General features: G+C 38.0%; 1 protein-coding gene across 32 annotated transcripts in view; it reads left to right on the top strand.

The window, feature by feature from the left end:
* PTPRD (protein tyrosine phosphatase receptor type D) overlaps positions 1–27,164 on the top strand; it is a 626,044-nt gene that overhangs the window by 521,173 nt on the left and 77,707 nt on the right. For all 32 annotated transcript variants that reach the window (XM_045580211.1, XM_045580213.1, XM_045580225.1 and 29 more), the window contains one exon: positions 52–149. In XM_045580211.1, coding sequence (XP_045436167.1) covers positions 52–149 — 98 coding nt within the window. The remainder of the gene's footprint in view (positions 1–51; positions 150–27,164) is intronic.

Below are 27,164 nucleotides of genomic sequence, written 5' to 3'. Positions count from 1 at the left end.
TAGCATCACTTTTATTGGTTTTCAAATGTGTTTCTTCTTTCCTCTCACTAGGTATGGCTAGCCACCCTCCAATACCTATCTTGGAACTTGCAGATCATATTGAAAGGTTGAAAGCAAACGACAACCTGAAATTTTCCCAGGAATATGAGGTAAGTCGATACTTGACAGTAATTTCTTCTTTGGGACTGTATTCTTGAGAATTAACTTTATCGGTCCCTTTCCTTTTCAGTTTGACTCATAATCTGACCTAAAAGTTTGTAACAAGTAGCCACCTCGAAAGTCTCTGTACAATCAATACAGTGGTTATACTTTTAAAAGATGTTTATAATATGTTACGTGTGTTCAGTGTTACTTGAGAAGTTGGTTTATCTTTTCTGGTCTTACATTCATGGAATGTTCTGAATTACTAAGTTTCCCAGTGTACTAAATGGGGGCCAAATGCACTGATTCCTGGTGATAATTCTCACTGAGAAAGAGAGACTACAGGGAGTAGTAGCTTCCTTAGGACTCTTAATTGTGCATGGCCTGAAAATGCTGTCACAATTGAGTACCTGTGCATGATTTTATCCTTCCGTCTAAAAGTAGTGCTGTTTTAACATTAAGATAGTCATATGTTCTCAGAAACTCACCTGTTTTGAAGTAATGGTGAACTGAATGGTCTGTTAAAATTCAGAATTTGTGAAAGTGCTTTGTGAAAGTGAATGGAAAGTCTGTGTGTGTGTGTGTGTGTTGTGGCATTTGTCAAGCAGAAAGTTGTAAAACTGGTTATTTCTTGTATTCCCAAGGAACAGGGGCCCATATTAAAGCCAATTCATTAATTATGGATAACCAAACATTATTGTTTTAGGCCTTGTTTAACTTAGCGTGAGAATGCCATATACAACTAAAATCTTGGAATTGTGCCACACAACCAAAGGTTGTTGAATGCCTGAGCAGCCCAAATTCTACCAGAGAGTTTCTGCTGATGACTTGGCATCTTAACACACATCTGTGTTACCTCTCTTGGTTTCTGTTATGTTAATCTTAAGTGAGGATGTACCAGCTCTAACAACCTGCCCTCTCACAGAGGTGAGAACCTCTGAGGGGAGCCCCAGCGTCATGGCAAGAGGATTATTAGCATAGGAAGAAGCTCCATGTAAGAGAATGAGGAGTAGTAAGGACTGTGGCAATCTGAATATTTGCATGAACTTTTTAAAGTCTTCACCTCTTCCACCTTTGATTGTTTTAAATTACTGTACTGGCTAAGCAAAACATAACTGTAGCCCCTTGCACTTCCACACTCGAGAGTTGGATAGCCTTTTATTCAATTACAATACTCTAACATCTTTGTCAAATATATGATAGAACACAAAAGGGATTTTGTCCAATTTTTTGTTCGTTTTGTTTGAGTTTTTTAATGTTTACTTGTTTTGGGGGAAGTTTTTGTTTGTTTGTGCTCATTGTTTAAATTGTGTATTTTTATTCTGTTCCAAGTACTCAGGAGGACATTCTCAATTTTATGAAACTCACCTTGGATTATGAAATGTCTTATTTTATCAAATGGTCTCTTTATGTTTCCCTTGTTCTTTCTCTCAGCCATAATGGCTCTTTTAAACTTAGAGCAGTATTCTTTAAAGCAGTTTCTGTATATTTTGAGGATTAATGCTGCAAATTGAGTTTTAAGGGAGGGAAAAAAGAATACCTATGAGGGATGCCACCTGGGGCAGCTTACAAACTTAGTGATGGCCAGTTTCCACCAACCAGTTTTCTCCTCTGCAGCCTGCTCTTTATCGTTATCAGGATTCTTCTCATTGCTATTTGATATATTCTTCCTGGTATACTTTATTTGTGATTATAAATATCATAATGAGTCATTAAAATTTAATAGCTTAACCCATTCATAAGCCACTAATTCACTATCAATATCACTTACAACTGTTGACAATATTTGCATCACTCTAGCAATTCCAGTTGTGTGCACTGTCTACAATGGCTGGCCTTTACATCTGAAATTCTCCAGAAATGCTACATATAAATATCCTGTAATGATACTCATTTAGCCATTAGATCAGAAGTGCTTCTCGAAAGTAGTTACGAGAACCGCATGCTGGCAATGCTCCCGTTAAAAACTCCCCCAGTGGCCATTGCTGTGATAGCCTACACTGACTCTACCCTTTGTCATGACCATGATCTGTGATTAAAGCTCCCTGGGCATGAATTGAGTCTACTGTACTTTAACAGCCATAAAGGAGGCATTTAAGTGTTGTGTTCATTTGTGATAATAGGCCTCTGCATGATGTTTTAGGTCACAGAGCAATCCTTTGCAAAAAGTTACATATTATTATCCAAATACATATGAATACATTTCTTTACTTATTTTCAATGAAGGAAACTGAAGGAAAGACAAGTCACATTACTTTCAAACATCTCATTATTTTGTCAGAATCACTATAGGTTAATGGCTTACTCTGACCTCTCAAGATGCAGGAAGCTAGATCTGTTATCCTAAGTCTAAAACAGATTAAAGCTACGAAAGCTGTTAGCACTGATCTGAGGTCAGAATAGGAGGAAGTGGGTTGAAATTGTAGAACAGCATTATTAGATCAGGTGAGCGAATTCCTTTACTGTCAAGAAAACTTGGCTCAGACTTTGGAATCAATGGCAGCTGGAAGAAGGGACCTGAGAAATGCGTATAACTGCATCTTGAAGGTCTTTACGAACACTTTGGGTTTTCCTTTTGTGATATGAGACTGCAAAAACCTACTGAAATGTAAGCAGCCATAATTTGAGGATGACATCTAGAATGTAGGGAATAAAGTCCTCCTTAAAGTCGGTGTCCTGTCAAAGTCACTGCTTTAGGTGGTGAATTTTCAGACTTAGTCAGAATAGTATGTATAGGTTTTGCCCAACAAAGTCTTTGCTAAAGCCCAGGACATCTGGAAACATAATTAAAAACTGAGTTCTGTTCCCAGTGCTAGAAATGCTCATTCAGTAGGTCAGCTGTGGTAACCAGGAACATCCATTTTATTTATTTTCCCCAATTTTGTTAAAACATAAAAAACCAATAATTGACATATAAAATTGTATTAGTTTAGGGTATACAACGTAATGATTGGCCGCATGTATATATTGCAAAAGGATTAGTACAGTAAATTTAGTTAATATATATCAACTTACATCATTATGATTTTTTTTCTTATGATGAGAACTGTTAAAATCTCTCTCAGCATTTTTCACATATACAATATACACTTTTCATCGGTGTCCATTACATTCCGGGACTTACTTATCTTGTAAATGGAATTTTATATGTTTTGATCACCTTTACCCATTTCTCACACCTCTAACCCCCTACTTCTAGCAACCATCATTCGGTTTTCTATTTCTATGAGTTCAGTTTTTTGTGTTTTTCTACATTGCACATATATGTGAGATCATACAATGTTTGTCTTTGTCTAGATTATTATATTTAGCATAATGTTCACAAGGTCCATTCATATGTGTGTAAATGGCAGAATTTCCTACTGTTTATGACTGAATAATTTCATTGTATATATACCATACTGTTTTGATCCATTCATCCAGCAGAATACATTAGGTTGTTTCCATGGCTAAGCTATTATAAATAATGCTGTAATAGGTGTGGAGGTACAATATCTTTTTAAGATAGTGATGTTGTTTTCTTTGGTTATATTCACAGAAATGTATTACTAAATCATATGGTAGCTCCATCTTAATTTTTAGAGAAAGATCTATACTATTTTTCGTAAGGACAGCACCAATTTATATTCCCACCAGCAGTACTCAAGGGTTTCCTGTTCTCCACATCCTTGCCGATGCTTATTTCTTGTATTTTTGTCTAACTGGTATGCTATCTCATTGTCCTTCTAATTTGCATTTTCCTGATGATTAGTGATGTTGAGCATTTTTTCATGAGCCTGTTGGCCATTTGTGTCTCTTTGGGAAAATATCTATTCAGTTTCTTTGCACATTTTAAAATCAGATTGTTTGGTTATTTGTTATTGAGTTGTATGGGTTCTTTATATAGTTTGGTTAGTAACTCCTTATTAGATTTACAGTTTGGAACTAATTTCTCAATGGGAATATCCATTTTGAAAGAGTACTTCAGGTGACTTTGGTGTAGGTGATCTGAAGGCTTCAGTTTGAGAACCATCATTGGTTTAGGATAATGTATTACAGAATATGACCCTCCAATCTTGATTTCACCATTTACTGAGACAACTGATTTGCCAGTATGTGAGATTCCTTTGGTAGGCATCACAGTTAGCATTGTCATTATTAACATTATATACATAAATCCTGTTTATATTAGATTGGTTGTAAATAACTGCAGCCCATAATTTGCATCAGGGAGAAAAAGGGAAGTTCATTTTAATTATAAATTACTTATCATAAATTTATTTTTAATAAGGCCAACAGTACAAGGGTGTTTTTAAGAACTGTTATCAGGACTTAGAAGACTGTTGAGATTTCTGGTAATCCTCTCTGGAACTCTCACCTTTGTGTTTCTCTGGGTGTTTTTAAGAACTGTTATCAGGACCTAGAAGACTGTTGAGATTTCTGGTCATCCTCTCTGGAACTCTCACCTTTGTGTTTCTCTGGGCTAGCTTCATTTTCCTACTGTACAGGCCACTTTCTTGCTTCTCTCATTCTCATATATAAAATATGATTCAGATAATACTTTTATTCACATAGAAGCCCCCCATCCATAAAAGAGACAACATTTTTGTTGCCAGTCCAGTTCCAAATGCCTGAGAACAAACTCTGAACTCCAACTCACTCATTTGTGGTGGAGGCACACATTTGGACACCCTTCCTAACAACACGCCCATTGAGTTTATACCCAGACAGATTTTATTTTGAATTGAACACAGTATATGGTGTAACCTCACATAGTTATATATTCAGATGAATGTTTCTCATGCATAATGTGTGTTGCTAGGAGAATTAGGGGATATGGAATATGTGTGCATATGTGTATAAATTCCAGGTCACATATGATTTATGTGTGTATGATTTATACATCTATATGTATGTATATACATATGTTAAAGGACTCAATGAATTATAGCTAAGTAGAGATACACTGACTTCTGCACATTGGCACACCTGTCCTTCGTAATGTGAGTGAATAAGATAGAAGCAACCTTCTTCCTCAGTTATGTAGAAGAGTTCTTTATTTTCTAGACGTAGGGTTAATACACTGTTGACTGTATGAATTCACTCCACCCCCATTGGTCAAGACCCTGACACAATAGTTGCCTGTTGGTCACTAGCAAGAAAACGTACAGGTAGAGAATATATGAAACTAGCTTCCAGTTTGGTTTTCACGATACAGTTTCCCATGGAAATAATCCCTTAGATCACATCATCTATTTCAGGTATGTTATTAGATTTTATACATTTTGTGGTGTCGGTGGAGAAAATAACTCCCTTTTCAAACAGTTCCAAGGGCAAATTTTCTTCCAGATTTCTTCCAATGGCCGACTTAGAGATTACCCTTTGGACACAGTCCACCCTGCCATGACATTGCACAGTCATGAATAGTTATCAAACACCTGGCTTTAAATCTTTTATGAACTATTTTAGCAGTAGTATCTTAAGCACACATAGCATAACTTCTCTGAAGAGCAGTCTTTTCTGTGGGGATCAGAGAGGAGCATGAAACGGGTTCACAGAAGGCAGGATGTATTCTGTTCCCATCTCGAAGTCCAGTCCCAACATCTTTGCTGCCATCCCCGGAGTTGGGTGATCTTTGATCTCAGCGCTCACATGCCCTGCACTAGTTAGCACCCCAATGTGCTGAGAGTTTCTTACTGTGCTTATGGCAATGCTTTCACGTCTCCTGCTTGTCAGGTGGTAAAGAGCTTCTTATCTGACACTTTTCAGATATCAGAGTCCTGTCCTTCTCTTTTAATAGCATTATGTATGCAGCACCTTTGTCTATGATAGGGGTGTCGAACTCAATCAGAGAAGGGGCCAAAATCTAAAATCCAGCCTAAATCGCGGGCCGAACGGTTTACTGAACAGTCATAAACTGTCATTGTGATGGAAACGCAGTGGAGTGCAGTGATGACAGCGCGGTGCGGGCCACATTGCAAGGCCTGGCGGGACGGATTTGGCCCGCGGGCCTTGTGTTTGACACATGTGGTCTATGAAGTTAGGATATTCACAACGCTCTAGTGAGAGAGGTAAAGATATATTCTTCATGAATCATAAAATATATTGAGACAGTGCCAAGACATATAGAGACATTTACAATTATTGCTTAGATTGTATTTTTAAATGTTAAGAATTGGAATAGACCTCAGAGTTAAGTAATCTCATCCTAGAAGTCAGAAACAAGAGGCTAAGAAAAGAATGGCTTGCCCAGGGTGACGAACCTACTATGTGGTTGAACCAAGCCACCAACGTACTCCCTCTTGTCATTAGAAGAAGAGTGTTCCAGTGGACCTGCTCTAGAGACCTACATCCTTTACTGTTTGTATTGTACCATGCCCTGATTATAGAGTCTAGAAACCTGAGTCTCCAACTAGAATAATATTTATATCAAAATTTTCTGTGAAAATGTCATGCTTATCAATTTGCATGACTATCCCTTGGAACATGCAGTGGTTTTCCTTTGACATGCTAGGAATGCATTCCTTTTCTCCATAGACATTTCTTCATTCCCAATGGTAAACATTGTAGTTTTCCATAGAAGGCAAAAAGTTGTCTGTCATCAAAGCAATGACCACAATGAAAACATATCTATTTTCCCTAGGAAAAGAATCTTGGTTTATTTGACCATGTGTGCCAAAGTACATTTGTACGCAGATAGCTTTCATTGCTACATGCTTTGTAAACCTGCCAGCTTTCATAATGTAAAACCACTTGTCATACCTGCTTTCAATTCATTTATAATTTATGTGTTAACTCATGAGGGTGACTATTCATTAGGCTACTACACAGACACAAACAAGAAACCAAACACACACACACATACACACACACACACACACATACACACACACCCCTACACACCTACATACTCCTACCCCTGATTTGTTTTGTGTGTTTGCCACATTTGAATTACTAAATTTTTATTAGAAATGGCTCCTCCATCTTCCTATAGTAAGCAAGTGGAGGATGGCAGAGATATGTTTTCATCTCTTATGCAAAATTGAAGAATACAATAGATGAGGGAAAGCCTTTATTTTTAAATATTTTTGACACACGAGCCACAAAAGATAGGAAACAATAATTTAACTTTGAACAAGTTATGGTGTTTTATATAATGGAATGAGAAAAATGAATGAGTTCATGAGATAAAAGCAGTAACAACTTTTGTATATCTGAGCTCCCTTGAGGGGAGGAGGGACACACTGAGTGGCTAAATTTACTATTCCAAAGTGGAGTCTCCTGATATTGTAGGATTGGGGGTGTGGATAGGGAGGTCATTACCCATTTCCCGAGGTGCATAGCTTCACCTGCCCCTCGGGGACATCTGCTCATTTAGTTCAGAAAGGCTCAGTGGCTGGGTACATGGACTAGACTTACACTGCCTAAATTTGGCCCCTGCCTCAAGTTGTGTGACCTTAAGCAAGTCCTGAACCTTTCTATATTTTTGTTTCTTCACCCCTACAAAGGAAGCAGACATAGTGCTTACCTCCTAGCTAATTTAAAGTAAATACATATAAAATTCTTAGTAGAGTCCATGATACAAATTCTCAGTTGTCTTAATAGCTATGGTTTATTTCATCAAATAGATGCCATCAATTTTATAGAGCTGTTCAACTGCGAAAAATATATGTCTTTGAATTGGTGAAACCCTGGTATCTTCTCATCCCTGTCACCAGTCAAACCCCTAGGGATTTGCTGAAATTACTAAAAAAAAAAAAAAAAAAAAAAAAAAAAAAAAAAAAAAGTAATAATAACAAAAATAGAAGGAAAAACTTTGCTAGTTTAAAACAATGCAATTAGCACTTACTATGTTGCCCTTTCTCTTATTCTAATCGTTTTCTGTGTTCAAATATAGCATCCCCCTGATCAGGTGTTCTGCCGTCCCTGTTTGCCAGTGTCCACTTGGCAGCGAGCTCACCGATGACTAAGCCAAGTGTGTGTCTGGATCGATTTCTAACTAAATTTACAGTTCACAGAGGCTCTTTGTTGTAATCAGAATTCCTAGTACCAACACCAGAAGCAAACAGAACAAAGAGTGTCTTTCTGTCAAAAGAGCCGCTTTCCTTGGTCCACACGCCACCTGACTTATCAGCAGGGAAGCCTTATTTTCAGGCCCTTTTCTCTGAGAAAACAGACTGTTATTATCTTCCAGCAGTAAAGAAGTCAGTATGTTTTAATGCAGATGCCTCCAATTTAACTCAAAGGCACCCACTGACTAATCTCCCCGTGTAGTTTTTATAGCAGAGATGGAGCTGCCACTTGGCAATTGGAGAAGGTGCTTTCTTCATAGCTAAAGACCAGCCTCATCAAGTAAGACATAAAGGGGCAGAGAGCCCCTTCCCAGCTGCCTGGCATTCTGCATCTTGTCAACAAATCTAGTCGGACACAAAGACACAGCAGCTCACCCTAGAAGAAACTCTGCATCCAAGACCAGGCTGTGCATATCTGTGTTTATAGTCTTTTATTCTTTCTGATCGTGCGCAGTGATTAGCGATCAGATGGCAACCAACTTCTCAATGTCCAAAGCTGATTTTCATTTGGAGTTTTTAAAGTTTGTTCTTGTATCTACTTTTCAGCCTCAAACATTCTCCTTTCTGGCGTTAAATCCCATATATTTCATACGAGAGCTTTTTTTTTTTTTTTTTTTTTTTTTTTTGTATGTTTTCTTCTTAGAGTCACCTGGCCCTGGAGGAATCTCGTATAACTTTGGTTTTCTATTTCTCAGTCCTAGTTCTCATACAAGTTCATTATAACTAACTGGCCCTTGACCATTGCTGGACGTTGTCCAAATTGTCTTTCCACCTGTTCCCCTGTGGAGCACCGGGCTCTCAGGAAACAGTCTGGAAGTGTCTCCAGGTCCGAAGTAAGCTTTCAACTTCAAAGAGATCATCGTCAGAATTTAGAAAGTGGCCACTTTTTGAGTTTTATTTTAAAATGAAATTTGGATTTTTGGAGAACCAGAGTAATAAGTGTACATTGAGAGGGATGCAATAGCAGATGACAGAGAGAGATCGGAAGTCGGGGAAAACAAGCCTTATATATTGACTGGGCCAATTAGTAGCTGTGCTTCTTGACCCTGAACCAGTTACTTCCCCTTGAGTAGCTCTGGTCCTCTTATTACTGTTGAAAATATTAGCACCTACTCATGAGGTTGTTATGAAGATGAATACAGGTTCGGCACCTAGTCTCTTGCCTTTTTGTACAAAGCAAGCATGTGGTAAATGCAAGTGGCCCTCAATGCCCTGAATTTGAATACTCATGACCTACTGGTTGGTCATTTAATAACACTGAACTTTTCTCACAAGTCATTTCATCTTCTAAAACATATCCTTCTTCTCCCAAAGAGGAGCTCTATGAAGCCAATTAAGAGAAGGTTGAGGGGTGATGAAGATGAAGGGTGGCTATGATGTCTACAAAGTTCTCTCCATATTTTATATGTAATGGAATTTCTGGTAATTAAATCCATATTAATGTCCAGAAAAGGATCTTTGTCACTGGTGAGGAGAACCTGCCCTTTAATACGGATTTTAATGACCCTGGGCAAAGAGTTTACCTCCCCTGATCTCTTTCCTTATTTATAAGAGGAACCATTCAAATGCCTTCTTCATCTGCTTGGCATTTACTGGAGAAGAGAAACAGATCAGGGAATAACCTCTGCTCTAGATGGGTCCATGGTGTCTGTAGGAAAAATGGGGGGGGGGGGACAATAATTACCAGAACATGATGGGTGTGGGTAGGGGTCATTTATGAAGGAGCTGTTCTGAGAAGAGGCCTCTCAGAGAACATCTGAGTTGAAGAGACACTGAAATTTGCTAGAAATGCAAGACAAGAGAGTGGGGGGCAAGGGAGATGCACACAGGAAGACATGGAGATAAGGAAATGGCTCATGTGGGGGACCCAGTCTGGTTTGTACCTTCACTGTGAAACCAGGGTCATTTCACTGAGAGGTGAAGTGGGTAAGGTGCCTACACCCTTTCAAGGTTGTGACATCATGCTAAGGAATCTGCACTAGATGATCTCAAAAATACCCTCAGGGCTGGCAAATGATTTCTGGCTTCTTCTAAAGCTGCAAGGACCCCAGGGACCAAATGAATGCCTCTGTTTATGTAACTTGTCACAGTAGTTTATGGGCAGAACAGTAACGATGTTGCAACAAGGGGTTGGGGCAAGGAGAGCCTGCTGCTGTCCTACATACTAGGGATGTCTTTACTTATTTATGTCCTACTTTTCAAATTTACTAACTGGTAATGGCAATATTACTTGTCGTGGTTGGTTGGGTTTCTTTTGTTTGTTTGTTTTTACTGTGGCTAAACAGTTTGTCTTCTACTTGAAAAGTAATTGTTAGACACACCCACCACATCCCAGAGTACAGAGAAGGTCAAAGAGAAGTATGTGAGCATTAAGATGTTACATGAACTTGTGGATTTAGTTAGCAATGTCTTGGGAAACATTTAGTCATCAGAGATGCAGCAATTGGGGTATTTAAGAAGTTGATGCATGTGGCATAATCAGAACTACATTATTGCTCACTTGCTGAGTAAGATTCTTTAATGCTGGACATTTATCAGTCATCCAAACTCCATCTCATGGTGATCCTTGAATTCGTTCATTCTTCCTTTCTTCACCTCCCACTCCTCCCATTCTCTATTCCTTCCTCCTCCCTCCTCCCTCCTCCTTATTCCTTCCTTTCCCCCCTCCTTCCTGCCAGTTTTCAGAATGTTTCTTCATATCTTCTTCTTTGATACTAAACTGCATAATCTTTTACTATCATGCTAATAATACCTAGCTTTTCTGTAGGACTTCACAGTCTAGAAAAACCTTTGCAGGTCTGATAATAATAGCAAATATTTACATAGTTCTTACTTTGTGCCAGGTATTCTTCACAGCACATTACGTGTATTTCCTCAATCAGTCCTTCCAAGTAGATACTATTAGTATCCCCATGTGACAGAAGAGGCTTCTGAACTGACCCACAGGAAAGTTAAGTAAATTGTCCAACTACTCATCCAGCTAGTAAGGGGCAGAGCTAGGATATGAACTCCCAGGACTTGGTGTCAGAGTCATGTTCTGATCTCAGTAGTGACTGCATTTGTCATCTGACCTTGACCAATTCATTGGGAACAAAAAATGGAGAAAGGAAGCAGAAACAAATGTTTGAAGGATTGGGAGGTATAATGGCCCAGGCTTAACTCTCAGAAAATAGCTAATATTGACTTGTTCAGGTCTTGACACTTTATACTATAGACTAGAGCCTACCTACTTGTTTAGTCCTGACAATTAAAATAAGTTGAGAACAGAATAAATGCCCTCCTCTCCACATACCACCAGTTGAATTCCAACTTCATTTAGGTAAGACGCACGATGAAAGAAGAACTCCTTCACTCCAATAAATGAAGCTTCGGAAATCTGTTAAGATGATATAAAGTGACATTTATCCTTAAGATTTTTAAAGCATTCTTTCATAAATGCAAAATCCTCTTTTAAGTCTCTTCAAGTTATATAAAAGAGGCTAAATGACTTAAAAAGATGGAGCTGTTACTTCACAAGCAGAAGTTTGCCATATTTCAAGATGGCAGGGGTGTGCAAACTCATCGCCTATTTATATTCATTTCCATTAGCTTCGGGGTTTACCATTGTTACTGTTTTTGCTTTACCTCCAGCTTTTATTTCTGTTAAAGTGAACAGTATGTCCAGTGGCACATAACTTCCTAAGCTGGATTGAAGAGGCAGAGGTTAGCATTGTACTGGTGATTTCACTGGGTGACCTTTATAAGTCCTCTCTCTAACCTTGGGATTCTGTTTGTCTCATTATTATAAAGCATTATAAAAGCAAATGTCACAAAGATGAGATTCTTTCTGATGCCAGGTATCCCTCTTTGCTTTCGCACTGTGGTGATGGCCCTACCCCAACCCTGCAGGCTTAGGTTTGGCCTCTTCTGTTGGTGTTGTATAACTTGGGAGGGCACACCAGGCTGAAGTGATTGAGAAACCGTAATTAGCATGGTTAATGAACAGTGAAATGCTGCCTCCCTCTGTATTAAGAGCAGTTAGGGTGCTGCATCAGCAAATGGAGAAGAACCTGGACTCCTTTTCTCCCCACAGTAATTAACTGACCTCCTCATCATCAGTGGAGACAGGAGGAGAATAAAAATGTTCAGTCTAAGCTTTGGAGTTGGTGGGTGTTGCCGTGCACCTGGGCATTGATTTCCTTTTTTGTTCCTTTTCTATTCCTTCGATATTGATCCTTTCTGTCACGGCTCAAGGATTCTTCCATTATCTCCAAAATAATTTTAAAATTCCCTAAAGTTTCAGATGTTTAAGAAGTTACTATAAAGTGTACTGGGGAGTTACATTTGAGGCTTCCTAAAGTCTTCCAATCTGTTGCATCCATGTTGTTCTAAAGAAGAGAAGACATTTTCAAGGAGCTTTAGGGATGTGGACTCAGCCAGTTTCACATCTAACATTATGCAGCAGCTGATGTTCTCTAGGTAGGCCCCCTAGGAAAATGGAAACTAATGAATCAGGAGGAAGGTTTTCTGAAGTAAAATTGTAGTAATGTTATAGGAGAAAAACGTGGGTGGTCTGTCTCTGTTGCTAGTGAGGGTTCTCATGGCGACACTGGAATAAGGATTTCTGCAGGCCCTCGCGGAAGAATGAGATAAGGAGAAAACTTTGTTTTCATGAAATTACATTCCTGGGTTTCCAGAGTTCCATTTCCCTTAGTCCTGTCATAAAAGAAGTGTAGCTGGGGTTTCAGTAAAGGCAAAGCCAGTGTCCAGAGTTCCCTTCTGTGCTGGACCTGGGTCTAGTCCCACATCATGATGGCAGCAGTCCAGTTGTCCATCATGTGTGGGGTCCACATGGTTGGGGGCCACGTAGGTGAATACTGGAGAGCACACTCTGAGCAGTCAGAGTCCCAAGAGCATTAGGGGAACCAAGAGAGTAAATTTCTTTGTTAGGACAGTGGTTGGCAAACTCATTAATCAACAGAGCCATGGTTTGCCGACCACTGGTTTAGGAGATTAAATATCCCAAAATTTGCACTCTTGCAGCAGCCACACTCATTCTGAGCAATGACCTGTTCCCAGTTGTGACTGTTAGGCAAATACCTTCCAGACATTACCCCAACTTTATTGGACAAGTTTGTCTGTTCTACATGTCCATCCCTTCCCCCAGTCATCTGTGGGGAATAGATCGGTGACTCCCTGGGGAGCATGAAGCTTTAGCTTCCTGGTGACTCTGTCCAAATGGCATGCCTATAATATATAGCCTTTCTTTGTTCCTTTCATGTTATCAATAACTAGTTAATTGCAACATTATCAGTAAAACATTTTAAAGAAAGAGTAACTGGAAACACCAAAGTTTTTATTTCTATATGAAAACAGTTCTAGAAATTTAGATATCTATCAAGGATTGTGATAAGAGTTAATTTTTGATTTTTGAAAGAACAGAATGGTTTCAGGCAAAAAAATAAATTTGGATGATATATTTTATATATTTTTCTTTAACTTATTTTTGATATATAAAATATTTATTATAAAATTCACCATTTTAAAGTGTACAATTTAGTGGGTACACTTTATATTTGACTATTAAATGGGTATATTATAAAAAGTCAAGGAAACCACTAAGCTTCTTCCCCCCACACCACCCACCACCCCCCACCTCCCACCTCACCCCCATTTTAGTGAAGATTTCTATTTCTGTTGCTGGCATGGTTTTGAAACCCCTGGTGGAGGGAGCTGTTGGCACTGTGGAGTTCTTTAACCATGCTCAGTGTCAGAGTCTGAGGGAAGCATGAGCACAGAAAGCCAACATTAGGGCGAGATGGGCGCCTGTCACTGAGTATCTGGCAGCTGTGACCTGCCCTTTGCTGTGGCTGAATCCATGATGGTACACGGGACTGCAGTCTTTTCTAGTTTTACTTGTCTGTCTTCCCCTAGAATTTTTTTTAAAATATATTTTATTGATTTTTTTTTCCAGAGAGGAAGGAAAAGAGATAGAGAGCTAGAAACGTTGATGACAGAGAAACATCAACCAGCTGCCTCTTGCACAACCCCTACCGAGGATGTGCATGTGTGCACAACCAATGTACATGCCCTTCACCAGATTCGAACCTGGGACCTTTCAGTCTGCAGACCAACGCTCTGCCGCTGAGCCAAATTGGTTTCAGCTTCCCCTAGAATTAATGCTTCCTTAGAGTAGGGGATGTATCTCATTGGAGTATCCCTGTGACTAGCATGGTCAGTATTTCTGCAGCTAATACAGGAATCCATGTTTTTTTAAATGAAACAGGAAACTTGTTTGCTCTTTGTATCTATGTACCTCTTTCCCACGCAGTCACAAGATGGGAATCACTTAGCAGGTCATGGATAAAGATGGCGCGTTGGGTTATACTATCACCTTACTGCAGCAGATGTCCTGTGCGGACAGAAGAGCAGCAGCTGCATGGGCAGTGGTCTTCTGTCTGGGTGGAGCATCCGCTGTTGGCTTTCTTCAGTGGCCTTCCATTGGGCAAACCGTTGTTAGGATAGTGTGGGAAGATCCGCCTCCCTGACAGTGATTGGCATTCAGACAGGAAGGACATTCAGTCCCCTGCCCAAAATAAAGCAGCATAAGGATTCAGAACTCACTTTTTCTCCTCTCCCAGCGTCTGGAAAGAAACGTAATCTGGAGTATTCCCCTCTCAAGGCCAACTCTGGAGGGAGATAATGATATCAGCTTTCTTCAGAGCCAGAAATCTGCCAGCAAATTTTACAAAAAAATGCATCTCTCTATACTAGTGGTTTTATCACAAAAATATTTGCATGCGAAGAACATCTTTGTTTCCTTAAGACTTCATCTGCGCTTGCTACTCATTTGCTCTTGAAAAAGGGATATAATCTTTTTGTTTTTGATCTGTAATCATTCCCACAGCAACCAATTGTGAAGCCACAGACCAAGGATTATAATTTTCGTTAGGGAATAAACAAATGAACTCGGTGAAACAAAGCTGCTCATTTCTTCCAAATCTCCTTGAGAACAATGGGAGACCAATTCTAAATTTATTGGTTGCCTCTAAAAAAAAAAAAAAAAAAAAGTTCAAAAACAGGAATGCCTGTTTCTCTAAAGGTCTTTGTTCCTTTTCCAGCTTTATATTCACGTTGTGTCCTGCAACAGACATTTACTGAGTTCTTACTATGTGCCTGGTACTCTTCTAAAGACTCTGGGGGTACAAAAATGAGTAATACATAATCCTTGCCTTGAATTCTGAGTCTGAGGGCTCCTTCAGAGGTTAGCCAAACTTTAGACCAAAGCTGCAATAACTGGATTTTTGTAAGGATTCCAATACCATGCAGCGATGCATTTTCCTCCAATGTAATAGGACTAGGATTTTTTCTATGTTATATCCACCACATGAAAGGTGACATGTTGTTGGGTTATTTTTCTAACATTCAATAAATTCAGGGCTTTAGAAATCCAGTTAGAGTACTAGCAGCTATCGAAAAAACTGTTCTTCAGACTCTGTATTTGCTAATTTCTTGACAGAAAAATAAATGCTTCAAACTCGTAGCTTTTTGGCCCCATGTGGAGAAAACTCAAACTTCCCTTCTCATATTCTGTTATTTTAATGTATGTCAAATAAGGTTAAGGAACCACATTTGTTCTTTATTATGTTTCCATGGCAGAACATCTTAATGTTTCTCTAAACTTTGGGAGAAGTTATCAAGCATAACATTTTATGTTGTAATATCAACCAAGATTTCCATAACTGGATGAAATATGTGCCAACAGAAAGAAATAGGAGTTGATCAGTATAATATAGATCTCTTTCACTTTTTCCCTTATAATTCATAGTCTGAAAGGGCTCCATTTGTTAGAAAATGTTCTTTTATGTTTATTTACTTTACTTATATTACTATTCATCAGTGTAAGATTGTTTAGCGTTTTGTGTTTTGTTGGCCATCTTGTTAAATTATCAAAGAGTACCTTCAAAATGGACTAAATAAGACTTAAGTTGTATAATAAAGAACAGAGCCTATAATCTAGTGTTTTTCTTTAATAATCAAGAGATTTTTTTAATTGAACTTACATATAGTTCTTTTTCTTTTCCAGCATAAAATTATGCTTACGTTATTGAATGGCTTGATTGATAATACTTTGAATTTTTAAAAACAGGGAGGCAATTTTACAGTAACATTCCTTATAAGTAGAAATATACAAATCCCCTTGGAAGGCTATATCTATTTATATTTTTTTCCAAAATTGGATCTTAGAAAGATTATTTTTTTCCCCATTCATTTTTTACAACTTTAATGAACTTTAACTTAGGCAATGGGCTTTTTCATTAGTCTTGATCATCAGTAGAGATTGCTATAAAGTCCGTGAATTTATAGCTACCAACATCGATGGGGAATATAGTCTGTTACTTGCAGGTTCAAAATCTTTGTATACATGTTTAAACTCAGAATTCTAAATCAGGAGATGACAGAGCAATTGTAAAAATAATAATAATAATAATAATAATAATAATAATAATAATTCTCCATTTCAAAAGACTTGCACAGAAATTCAGACAAAAATCTGATATTGTTAAAAAAATTGCATCAACATTTTTATTTGCACCTGTACTGAGCAAGCTCACAGACTACAAAGTTTTACTGTAGACACTATTTTGTTCAGGAACTTACTTTACAATAGATTTGGGGAATTGAGAATTACCAAGTGGAGGTATCTGGGGGATCACTTTGTAAAGTATATGATTGTCTAACCACTATGCTGTATACCTGCAACTAAGATAAAATAATATTGAATAGCTGAAATCAGTTTGGTTCAGTGGATAGAGCGTCAGCCTGCGGACTGAAGGGTCCCAGGTTAGATTCCAGTCAAGGAATTTTGAAGGTATGCTTTGATAATTTAACAAGATGGCCAACAAAACACAAAACGCAGTGAAGGGCAATGTACCTTGGTTGCGGGCACATCCCCCATAGGGGGTGTGCTGGAGGCAGCTGATCGATGTTTCTGGCTCTCTATCCCTCTACCTTCCTCTCTGTAAACATCAATAAAATATATTTTAAAATAATAATAGTATTGAATATAAACTGTATTTTTTAAAATAGTAAATAATAGAGGTGTTTCATACAAACAATAGAAATAATAATCAAATGAAAAGGTACATTAAGATAATGAATTTAAAAGAAAAATGCTATGAGTCTAAATATAACTAATTGCCCAATGGATGCGCCGTTCTGTACTGCATGGTGGTAGGTGCATATGTAAGTGTGTGGGAGAGAGAGCTCTCCAGCAAGGGTGGATTGGGACAGCGGGATTTGAGCTGAACCTTGAAAACAAGGTAGGATTTAGACAAAAAGGATAAGAAAGTGCTCTCCAGACAAAAGGTAGGCCAATGTGAAGCGTCATAATTGAGGACCTCTGGCATGGATAGAGGAAAACAGCCAAGGGCTAGAATTTAGGATTATCCACTGGGGCTGATTATAACCAATTCAATATATATATATATATATATATATATATATATATATATATATATATATATATATATATATTGATTTGGTGTACGCACTGGGAAACACAGCATGGTGATTCTGACTTTCAAGAACTTTAAGTCAGTACAGAAAATGAGAATAAAATAACACGAGGCAAATGTGCGATCCCTGCTGTAGGGATCCATAACTAATTACCCAAGGAATTTTTTATTTTATTTCAAAGACAACACGAGTGAATATTTCAAGTTTTCATGTTTACATCAGACCTATGTGTTTGTGTCCCAGTTACTGTTTCCACTGTGGGCTTCATACACATTACAATTGTGAGCTTCCTGTTGTTTTCCATTTAATTTCTACTGAATCCTCTTAGTTTAAATACACGTCTTTCAGTGGCAACCTACATTTTGAGCATGTAGCTGTCTCTCTCACAATAGTTAACACAATACTGTGATGAGGATAGTAATATATGATGACAACTGCTATAATTTTTTGTGTATTCAGTTCAGTAGACTATGGTTATGTGGTGAAGCAATCCAGTTCTTTGTTAATGACAGGTTTGTGGAAGACAAGCTTTCAGGATTGTACTAGAAATCCTATTAAAATGCCATCCACTAAACCATTAAAATAGTCATTAAAACTGTTTATGCAGACTTGTTATTCATGAGTTATTGGTCTCTCACCATTCCCAGTCCTTTCTGCCAATATTGCTCCAGCCTTTGTTTCACTGTGGCTATTCGGTTCCAAGGAATTAGTATCTGTCAGCTTCCTCTCTCTGCAGGACTTGTGTGTAAGTGAGAGGGGGAGGGGAGGAAAGGAAATAAAGAAAGGGGGGAGAGGGGAAAAGGGGGTGTGGTTGGGAGATGGAAATGGGAGAGATTGAAATCCTGTGTTTTTGTTTCTAATTATTTAGGATAAAGATTGTACTGAAGATGTCACTCTTTTTAATCTCATAAGAATTATATTCAAATCTAACAATATAGAAAGCTATAGTGAGTTTCTTAGCTTCAAATTTTTGAAAGTGAAAAGTACTGCGATATGAATTTCTCATTAAACCAAGCTGATAGGCATCTGGTATTTAATCTGTTGTCCACAGTTTTGCAGTAAAGAATTGAACTTTGTGATGGTGACTTTAGAGTTATGACTTACATATATGGACTGGAGTGTAGTAGGTAAGAGCTGACTCCCAAAGTCAGAAAAGTCTGCATTCATATTTCAGTTTCACTACTTTGTGGACTATGGGGGTGGCTTACAGAAGGTGTCTTAAGTTCTGAAAAGTAGTAAAATGTTCACAAATTGAAAAAATTAAAGAATACAGATAACAAATCCTTGAAGTATTTGAAATAATTATTGTTAAAGGTCAAGCGGGCTTATTTAAAATTTTGTGAGTTTATTTGAGCAAAAATAATTAGAATGAGGCAGTGCTGTCCTGTAACAGGAGCCAGGGGAAAGATTTTATAGAGAAAATGTGAAGCAAAAAAATTATTTAATTGGCTCTAACTTAAGGCTGTTTGTCCTTAGGGTTTGAATTTTGTAATCTGAAGTATTTACATTTACAGGCTTAGGTTTTGGTTTCTTATGAGCCACCATAGCATTAGGGACACTTCAGTCTAATGGCTTCATTGTTTAATTAACATGATTAATACGGTCATCACAGAGATAAGTGCTGACAGCATTGATATATAACATTCTGGGATACACAGATATGTATGTATGTATGTATGTATGTATATGTTTATGTTTATGTTTATGTTTGTTTATACTCACATTTATAATACATGCATGTACATGTGTTATGATTATATATACACATGTAGTATGTGAGTATATATGTAATTATTTTAACTGCTTTATAATTTTTTTACTTTAAAGAAAATATGAGCCCAGCCAGTGTCGCTCAGTGGTTGAGTCTCAACCTATGAACTAGTAGGAGGTCATAGTACAATCCCAGTAAGGGCACATGAGGCAGCCAGCCAATCAATGATTCTCTCCAATCATTGATGTTTTTATATATATCTCTCCCTTCCTCTCTGAAATCAACATCAGAAAAATTACAGCCCCTGTAGTGATATGCTCAGGTGATTCCAGTTTTTTCCAAAGGGCTAAAATATAAAATTACCACCTGGCCAGTGTTGCTCAGTAGTTGAGCATCGACCTATGAACCAGGAGGTCAAGGTTCGATTCCTGGTCAGGGTACATGCCTGGTGGCAGGCTTAATCCCCAGTGTAAGAGGCAGCCCATCAGTAATTCTCTCTCATCATTGATGTTTCTATCGCTCCCTTTCCCTTCCTCTCTGAAATCAATTAAAATGTATAGTGGTAATATATATAATTACCAATGTACTGAAATGCTGTAATATATTTTACCTAGAGTAGTCTTTAATTTTATATTATAAAACCAGTATGTATTTTTAACAACAAATTAGTTTAGAAAGAAATTAAACTTTAAAATTTTGTATTGTTTTAACCTTTCTAATCTGTCACATGAATAGGAGAAGAAAATATACAATTTAGATTGTAAATGGTCTGTCTTTGTGTAATTAGAAGCCTATATTCAGTACAGCCTACTGTTATCTACTGAAGGAATGATGATTTTAACAGCAAGGGGTTCTTAATATAAATACTGTGCCCAAAATATATGTGGGAATTCCTGTGTTTCAACTAGATAGTTGCACTGAATACAAATGGGGATGGAAGGGAGTGAGAGAGATTTTTAAGGGATTATGTGGGATTTTCCATGATCTATCACAGACTTGGAGGAGGTGAAACGTATCTAATTTCATTTCAGATGTATAATTCTTATTTTTTCTGAACCAGAAAAAGGATATGAAAGGCTTTGACTAAACATGAACAGAAATGCATTCAGACATATTTCAATTTGGAAATTTACCTGTTTTTTCTCTTTGATCTGAAAATAAATATAGGAGAAGAAGAAACTAAAATTTAACAAAGAAACTTCTTATTAAATGTCAAAAAAAAAAAAGGGGGGGAGGTGCTGAAAGCCTAAAATGTACCTGTCTACAGGATGCAAAGTAAAATAAGAAGGGGGAAATACAGTTTAAAATTAGGTTAGAAATTTCCACATCTAATAAAGAGGAATTAATGTTATCAGCTAAATCTCAACCTTAAACATTCAAAAGCCAAGAGGATGATTTAGCTTCCCTATTTCCCTTAATTATGTTGTTTATAAAATTCTGTTGTAATATGCATCACACGACAACTATGAAGCCAATCCATCCACTCATTCAATTGATTTTTCTTTTGAATTTATTTTTCCATGCGATTTCTGGGTGATCAGATCTCCAGTATCAAATGAAATGGAAACAGTGAGAAGTAGATGTGGCTGCCTGTGGGGTTTGATTTTTGTGTTTTGGGTTTTGTTGTTGTTGTTGTAGTTATCTCTGCCAATTTGGAATCTGATGGACATATTGTCATATAGCATGTAGAAGGGCAGAAATTGATTTTTTGGGGGGGGAGGGGGCTAAATCAACAGGACAATTGTTCTAATTTTATGCTTCAATGATGAAGAAGATGCAGTTAGCATCAGGGAGAAAGCAGACATTCACTGGCTGCCAAGATTGTCTTAAATCAAGATATTTCTTACTCAAGTCAGTGGGTAGAGGCAGGAGGAAGCAAATATCTCCCGGTCTTTTAGCAATAACAGTGCATACGGTGTTTTAAACATATTACTTTTCTTACTACGATTGGGTCGGTACAAATGCATCAACATTTGCAAAGAGTGATGAGGAATTAATGCCTTCATCTTGTGAATTTGTTGTCAAAAACTAGTGCCATGCTATTCATGCAAAGGAACAGATGCCATTGTGTGAAATGCTGCACATCCATTTCATCTAATATATATTTTTATTTGTTACCTACACATAATTCCTTTAATAAATACTGCAATTACTTTCTTCCAATTCAATCAACATTTTCTCTTCAGTCAGAGCAATTTAATACACTTCTAATAACTTTATTTTTTTGACCCAAACTGGAAAAATTATGGTTCCTTTTGCTTTTTCAAATAACATCAGAAATCCTTGTGTGTGAATTATATTTGTAAAATGATTCTCCATGAAGCCCTCGTGTTTAAGAATGTCAACTATAATCCTACCTGCCCATTACTTATACACTTTAATTTGATGGAGGAGATGAATAGCTAAAACTAAAACATTAGAATTAAGAGGTATCATTGTCATCATTCCTGTAGAACCACTTCCTTCGGGAACTAGGAATGTCTGTGCCGCCTTTAGTAGCATTGGCGAAAATGTTGGAAGCATGTTGAGAGTTTGGGGTGGGGGGAAATCTGGACTTTTAAACCTTCAGATCTTAAAATTCCACCTTCTTTTTTGAACTCTTATTTGAAAGGAACTCTGAGAAATACTCTCTTCCTCAATCACACATATAAGGCAGTGAGAGGCTCATCTGCGTTCTGGAGAGCAGGTCCTACTGAGTTGAAAAGAATCCAGTGTTTGTTGTTGGATTGTTATAGTTTTTCATCATCTTGAATCCATAGTAAGTTAGAATAAGTTCAGCATATTTCCAGGAGAAAATGGTATCCTCAGAGAAATAAGCTAACTCATTCTTAGTGCTGAGATATGATTTAGGATAAAACGCTTATCAAAGTATTGCTGGAAATATTCACCTCATATGGCTGGATGCTTCACTACGAATATAGTTTCTCCTATTTAGGCCTCTATATATATCAATTCTAATTATGTACATAAATAACTTACTGCTTTAGGTAATTTTCTATGAGTACTTATTATGTAATATTTTATGAACAGAATTCCACACCAAACTATTAGACAACATGTGAAATTGATGCAGTTTTATTATTTGTAAATTGTATCCTCTACCTACCATTCAAGGTAGATAGAAAATGGCCATATCCACTTATAAGTTAACACTGAGAATCTTGAAAAGTATTTAAATGCTTCAGATTCTAATGGTGGCCTGTTCAGATATGTTTTTATAAGGAAAGATTTAGGAGGTGCTGATGACAGGTTGGGATAAAGGGAGATTAGAGAAAATGAGGGCACAAGCCTGACTCTGGAATGGCGTTAATAGGAAAAAGAAGCACAGAGCAAACAGGCCCAAGACAGACTTGCCAAAGCTAATCAGGGGCTGTGACCGCCAGCATTTGCTCATCACCATACTTTCCATTTTTTCAAGCATCATCGGACTCAACTGAACTCATGCTCTTCTCTTTGAAGAAAGTACTCATTATGTCAATTGCAGGCTTCTGCTAATTGTACAAAATATAGCCCTTCCCAGCCATGCAAACGTGGGTCTTTTTCAAATGGGTACATATTAATTTACCATTTTCAAACTGGGAGAAAGAATATAAACGAATGTGAATGAAAAAAAAGAAAAAGAAAAAAAGCTTCATTACAGAAAAACACACTCAATGGCAGATTGTTCTTCTAGACCTCAGAAAGCATTTCGGAATATTTGGGGGTGAGGGGAGGGGGAAACACTCTTAGGACAAAATGAGCCTGGTGCTAGGGAACAATGTGGAAAAATAGTGTTTCTCTGGAGGATAAGGTCATTGAAAGTTCAGTTCCCTGTAAAAGGGATGGTTAGTCTGACCCATAGTTTGGCTGGTCAAGTAGCTGGTCTATCCCTCCTATGTAATTATACTTCTGTTAGTTGTTTTAAAACACACATAGAAACAGGATGTATCTTTTTTTTGTGGTTTCTCTTTGATGAGTTTCTAAAGGGAATATTTTGAGGTTTTTCTCCTGATGGGGTGAAGGAAAGTAGAATACAGAGCAACTGGTATTGTGTGATGTTTTATACATGTGAATTACATATTTGTTTGTTTTTTCTGGACAGAGAATTCAGAATCTTGCAGAACCATATTTAAAGGACTTTGCTAAGAGGATGACTTGAGCTTTATCAAAAACTAGAGACCTGCCGAAACCGGCTCAGTGGATAGAGTGTCGGCCTGCGGACTGAAAGGTCCCGGGTTCAATTCCAGTCAAGGGCACGTACCTTGGTTGCGGGCACGTCCCCAGTGGAGGGGAGGGTAGGAGGGGGGGGTAGGAGGTGATGGATGTTTCTCTCTCATCGATGTTTCTAACTCTCTATCCCTCTCTTTTCCTCTCTGTAAAAAAGCAATAAAATATATAAAATAAAATAAAAACTAGAGACCTGGTGCACAAAATTTGGGCACTCGGGGGGCAGGTGGTCCCTCAGCCTGGCCTGCACCCTTTTGCCATTCAGGACTCCTTGTGGGAAGTCCACCTGCCTGCTTAGCCCAATCCCTGAGAAGCTGGGCTTCCTGCTCCTTAGTGCTGCCTTGAAGGCAGAAGAGGCTCTGGCCACCACCACTACACTCGCCAGCCATGAACCTGGCTTCCAACTGAGCAGTGCTCCCGCTGTGGGAGCACACTGACCACCAGGGGACAGCTCCTGCATTGAATGTGTGCCCCCTGATGGTCAGTGCGCTTCATAGCGGCCAGTTGTTCTGGTTCTTCCACCATAAACATCTCTGGGCTTTTATATATATAGATGGTCACTCATATCAGGATGTAATTTTACCCAATGACTATAAGTTGATGTGCAAATTTATGAACATTCTCTTACTTTGAATTTATACAGATGTTTGATCCCAGCCTTCCTTGCATTGTTTCCAGAGAACAATTGAAAGGCATGTGTGAAACACTTAAGGAACCTTCTCCATTTTGGCTATAGATGAAGCACAGATGGCAGTTAGGCACTCAGACTTGGGGAACAGAATGCCAGGTCCTCAAACCTGGCTTTTTCCACCTACTGGCTTTTGACCATGAAAGAGTGATGGTCATACCCCACACTGGGGATTGAGCCCAAAACCTAATCTACAGAATTTTTATAATAACTATTGTACTTCTAAGGTTTTTGTAAGATAAAATGAGTTAACTCAATGTGAAGCACACACACAAAAAAGCCACAGTAAATGTTATATATGTGTTAGTTGTTATAATTATTGGATGTAAATATTTATATTTTTAAATATTTTTATTGAGAATACAATGAAATATTACAAGGTATGTGTAGTTTTTTCCCCACTTTCCTATTTAAGGACAAACTTCTAGTTGATTAAAAAACAAACACAAAAACAAACAAACAAACAAACACACAAAAACATGAACTAGACCTTGCGAATCATCACCTTAAAGACTACATAAATACAGAGTATTTGGTTTTAGCAAGTGTGAATGAGGTTTTCCCTTTTAAGTAACAGGTTTTCATTCTATTCGGTGTGTTTTTCCCTCTGTAAGGCAAACCTATTGCTATTATGGTGAAGATTACTGTTAACGTTAGAATGACTCAGTCAACAGCTATGAGAGGGAGGGGAGGGTGTATATGTGTGTGTCTTATGCCAAGTGGCCAAGTGTGCAGATAGGGAAGTGATTTTACTTGGTTTGGCATCTTGGTAAAGTTTTAGATGCTACATAGTGTTCATGCAGTACTTACCTTTCAAGGGCCTTGTCGATTGACTGGAAAAACAAAGGTAAATCTTAGGAATAGCGTTCCTGTTTATAAATTCTGTAACACTGTCATATACAAATTTAATATAGTATTTTTTTAAAGGTTATTAATCAACTTCTGGTTGAAAAAGTATCCACTGTGCTTTATTCCCAAATCGTAAAATTCCCCTCAATGGAAGCTAACAAAGACCTGGCCAAGATTCCTGCTCTCGTGGTGAAGTGCTAGGAAAGAGAGAATAACCACCCCAAAGAACTCGTGGTGAAGTGCTAGGAAAGAGAGAATAACCAGCCCAAAGTTGTTTGGATAAATAGAACCAGAAGGATGAGCAGAAGTACTGAGAATTAAGCTCAGGGAAACCCAGTACCAAAACAGCAGGAAGTTGACTCCATTAGGAACAAGGGGATTTATTTCAAAATTTTTAGTAATATTGGGGTAGCCTCATTTAACTTTATAATAGAAAGATATCTTCACTTAAAAAAAAAAAAAAAAGAGCAACATGCTAATTGACCGTACATTCAAAATTCCCACCAGCCAATAAGGAGTGAGTATGCAAATTAACCCAACAAAGATGGTGGGTTAATTTACATACACAGGTGCTGAGTGGCTGGGGGCAGGCATTCCACAGCACCCCAGCAGCTCTGGGCCTCTAGGCAGTGTGGGAAGGCAGAAATTTGACTCCAGGCCAGGCGGAAAGGCGGCTCCGGCCGGAGCAAAGGTGATGCTGGCAGCCAGGGGAAAGAAGGCCCATTCTTACAGGAATCTCAGTACATCAGGCATCTAGTCCAGACATAATGGGCCAGTCAAAAATACACTGTTGAAGTGGAAGTCAGCTTCTCTGTCACTTCAGACCGATGTTGATCTTTCTGTACGTTGCTCTTTTTATTTTTTTTTTAGGAAGATCTCAGTAAGAAAAGCCAGAAAACAAAAAGGCAAAGCCACTGTGTCATCACCAGCACTAAGAAAAGCCTAAGCAGTGGGTTTTGAGAATTAGAGTCTTATTCATCCATGATATCCTTGCCTCATTAACATGGATAATTGAAATTTGATTTTGCTCAACCAGGATTTTTCCTGAATATATAAGATCTTATACTTAATCTACTAGTAATTCATTTTTCTTTACTGAGTTTACTCCTCTCAGCATTCTGACAAGCTCCAAAATAATGACCTGTGTTGTGTATTGTTAAATGTTCAGTCAGATGGATAGATACAGATGGATGAGAATGTGTTGCACAAAGACAAGTCAGCATTATTTAATCAATGTTTGTTTGATCCGTGTAAAACGAGTATAAATGTAAGCTGCACCCCATCTGTTTTGTCATCCATGTGAAGCCAACTCATTTTTAAAACTTGGTTTCTTATGTAACTGCCCCAGAATGACACAGGATGATCAGTTAGGAGCAAACAGCATTCGGATGAGGGAGATAAAGGAGGGTAGTTACGTGTGCGTGATTCGTATGTGGGGCTTCTCCATTTGGCAGTGACCCTTTCAATAGTTAAGTGGCATCGTGGCTTGGTGATGACCAGCTGTTAGTCATCAGCTGGGCTTTGACAGGATGCAGATCTGGGGTTGAAGGTGAATGTATGATTCTAGATGTGTGAGAAAAATCACTTTTCACCGAATAGCACAGCGCCTGCCACAGAGAAGGCTTTGAGTAGGATTTATTGAATTAATCTTTCTTTACTTCCATTTCCTTGTCAGCAAAATGGAGAAACAACCTCACAATATTTGTGAAAATTAAACAGCCTACTGATGTAGAGCACAATGACTGGACAGCTACCGTGTTTCCCCGAAAATAAGACATCCTCTGAAAATAAGACCTAACGCATAGAAAGATAAGACATCCCCTGAAAATAAGACCTAGCGCATCTTTGGGAGCAAAAATTAATATAAGACACTGTCTTATTTTTGGGGAAACGGTATTATTATGATGATCCTGTTATGTACAGGTCTTCTCCTGGAGCGAATTTTAAGCATAAGCATGTTAACATATGTGATGTATAACTCATATTTCCATTACCAGTTCTTAAACTGTTAACCTAAGAT

This window comes from Pipistrellus kuhlii, unplaced genomic scaffold, assembly GCF_014108245.1.
Source record: "Pipistrellus kuhlii isolate mPipKuh1 unplaced genomic scaffold, mPipKuh1.p scaffold_m20_p_12, whole genome shotgun sequence".
In the NCBI taxonomy this organism is placed as follows: Eukaryota; Metazoa; Chordata; class Mammalia; order Chiroptera; family Vespertilionidae; genus Pipistrellus; species Pipistrellus kuhlii.
The sequence above is the reverse complement of the archived record's forward strand: the minus strand, read 5'-3'. Positions and strand labels throughout refer to the sequence as shown.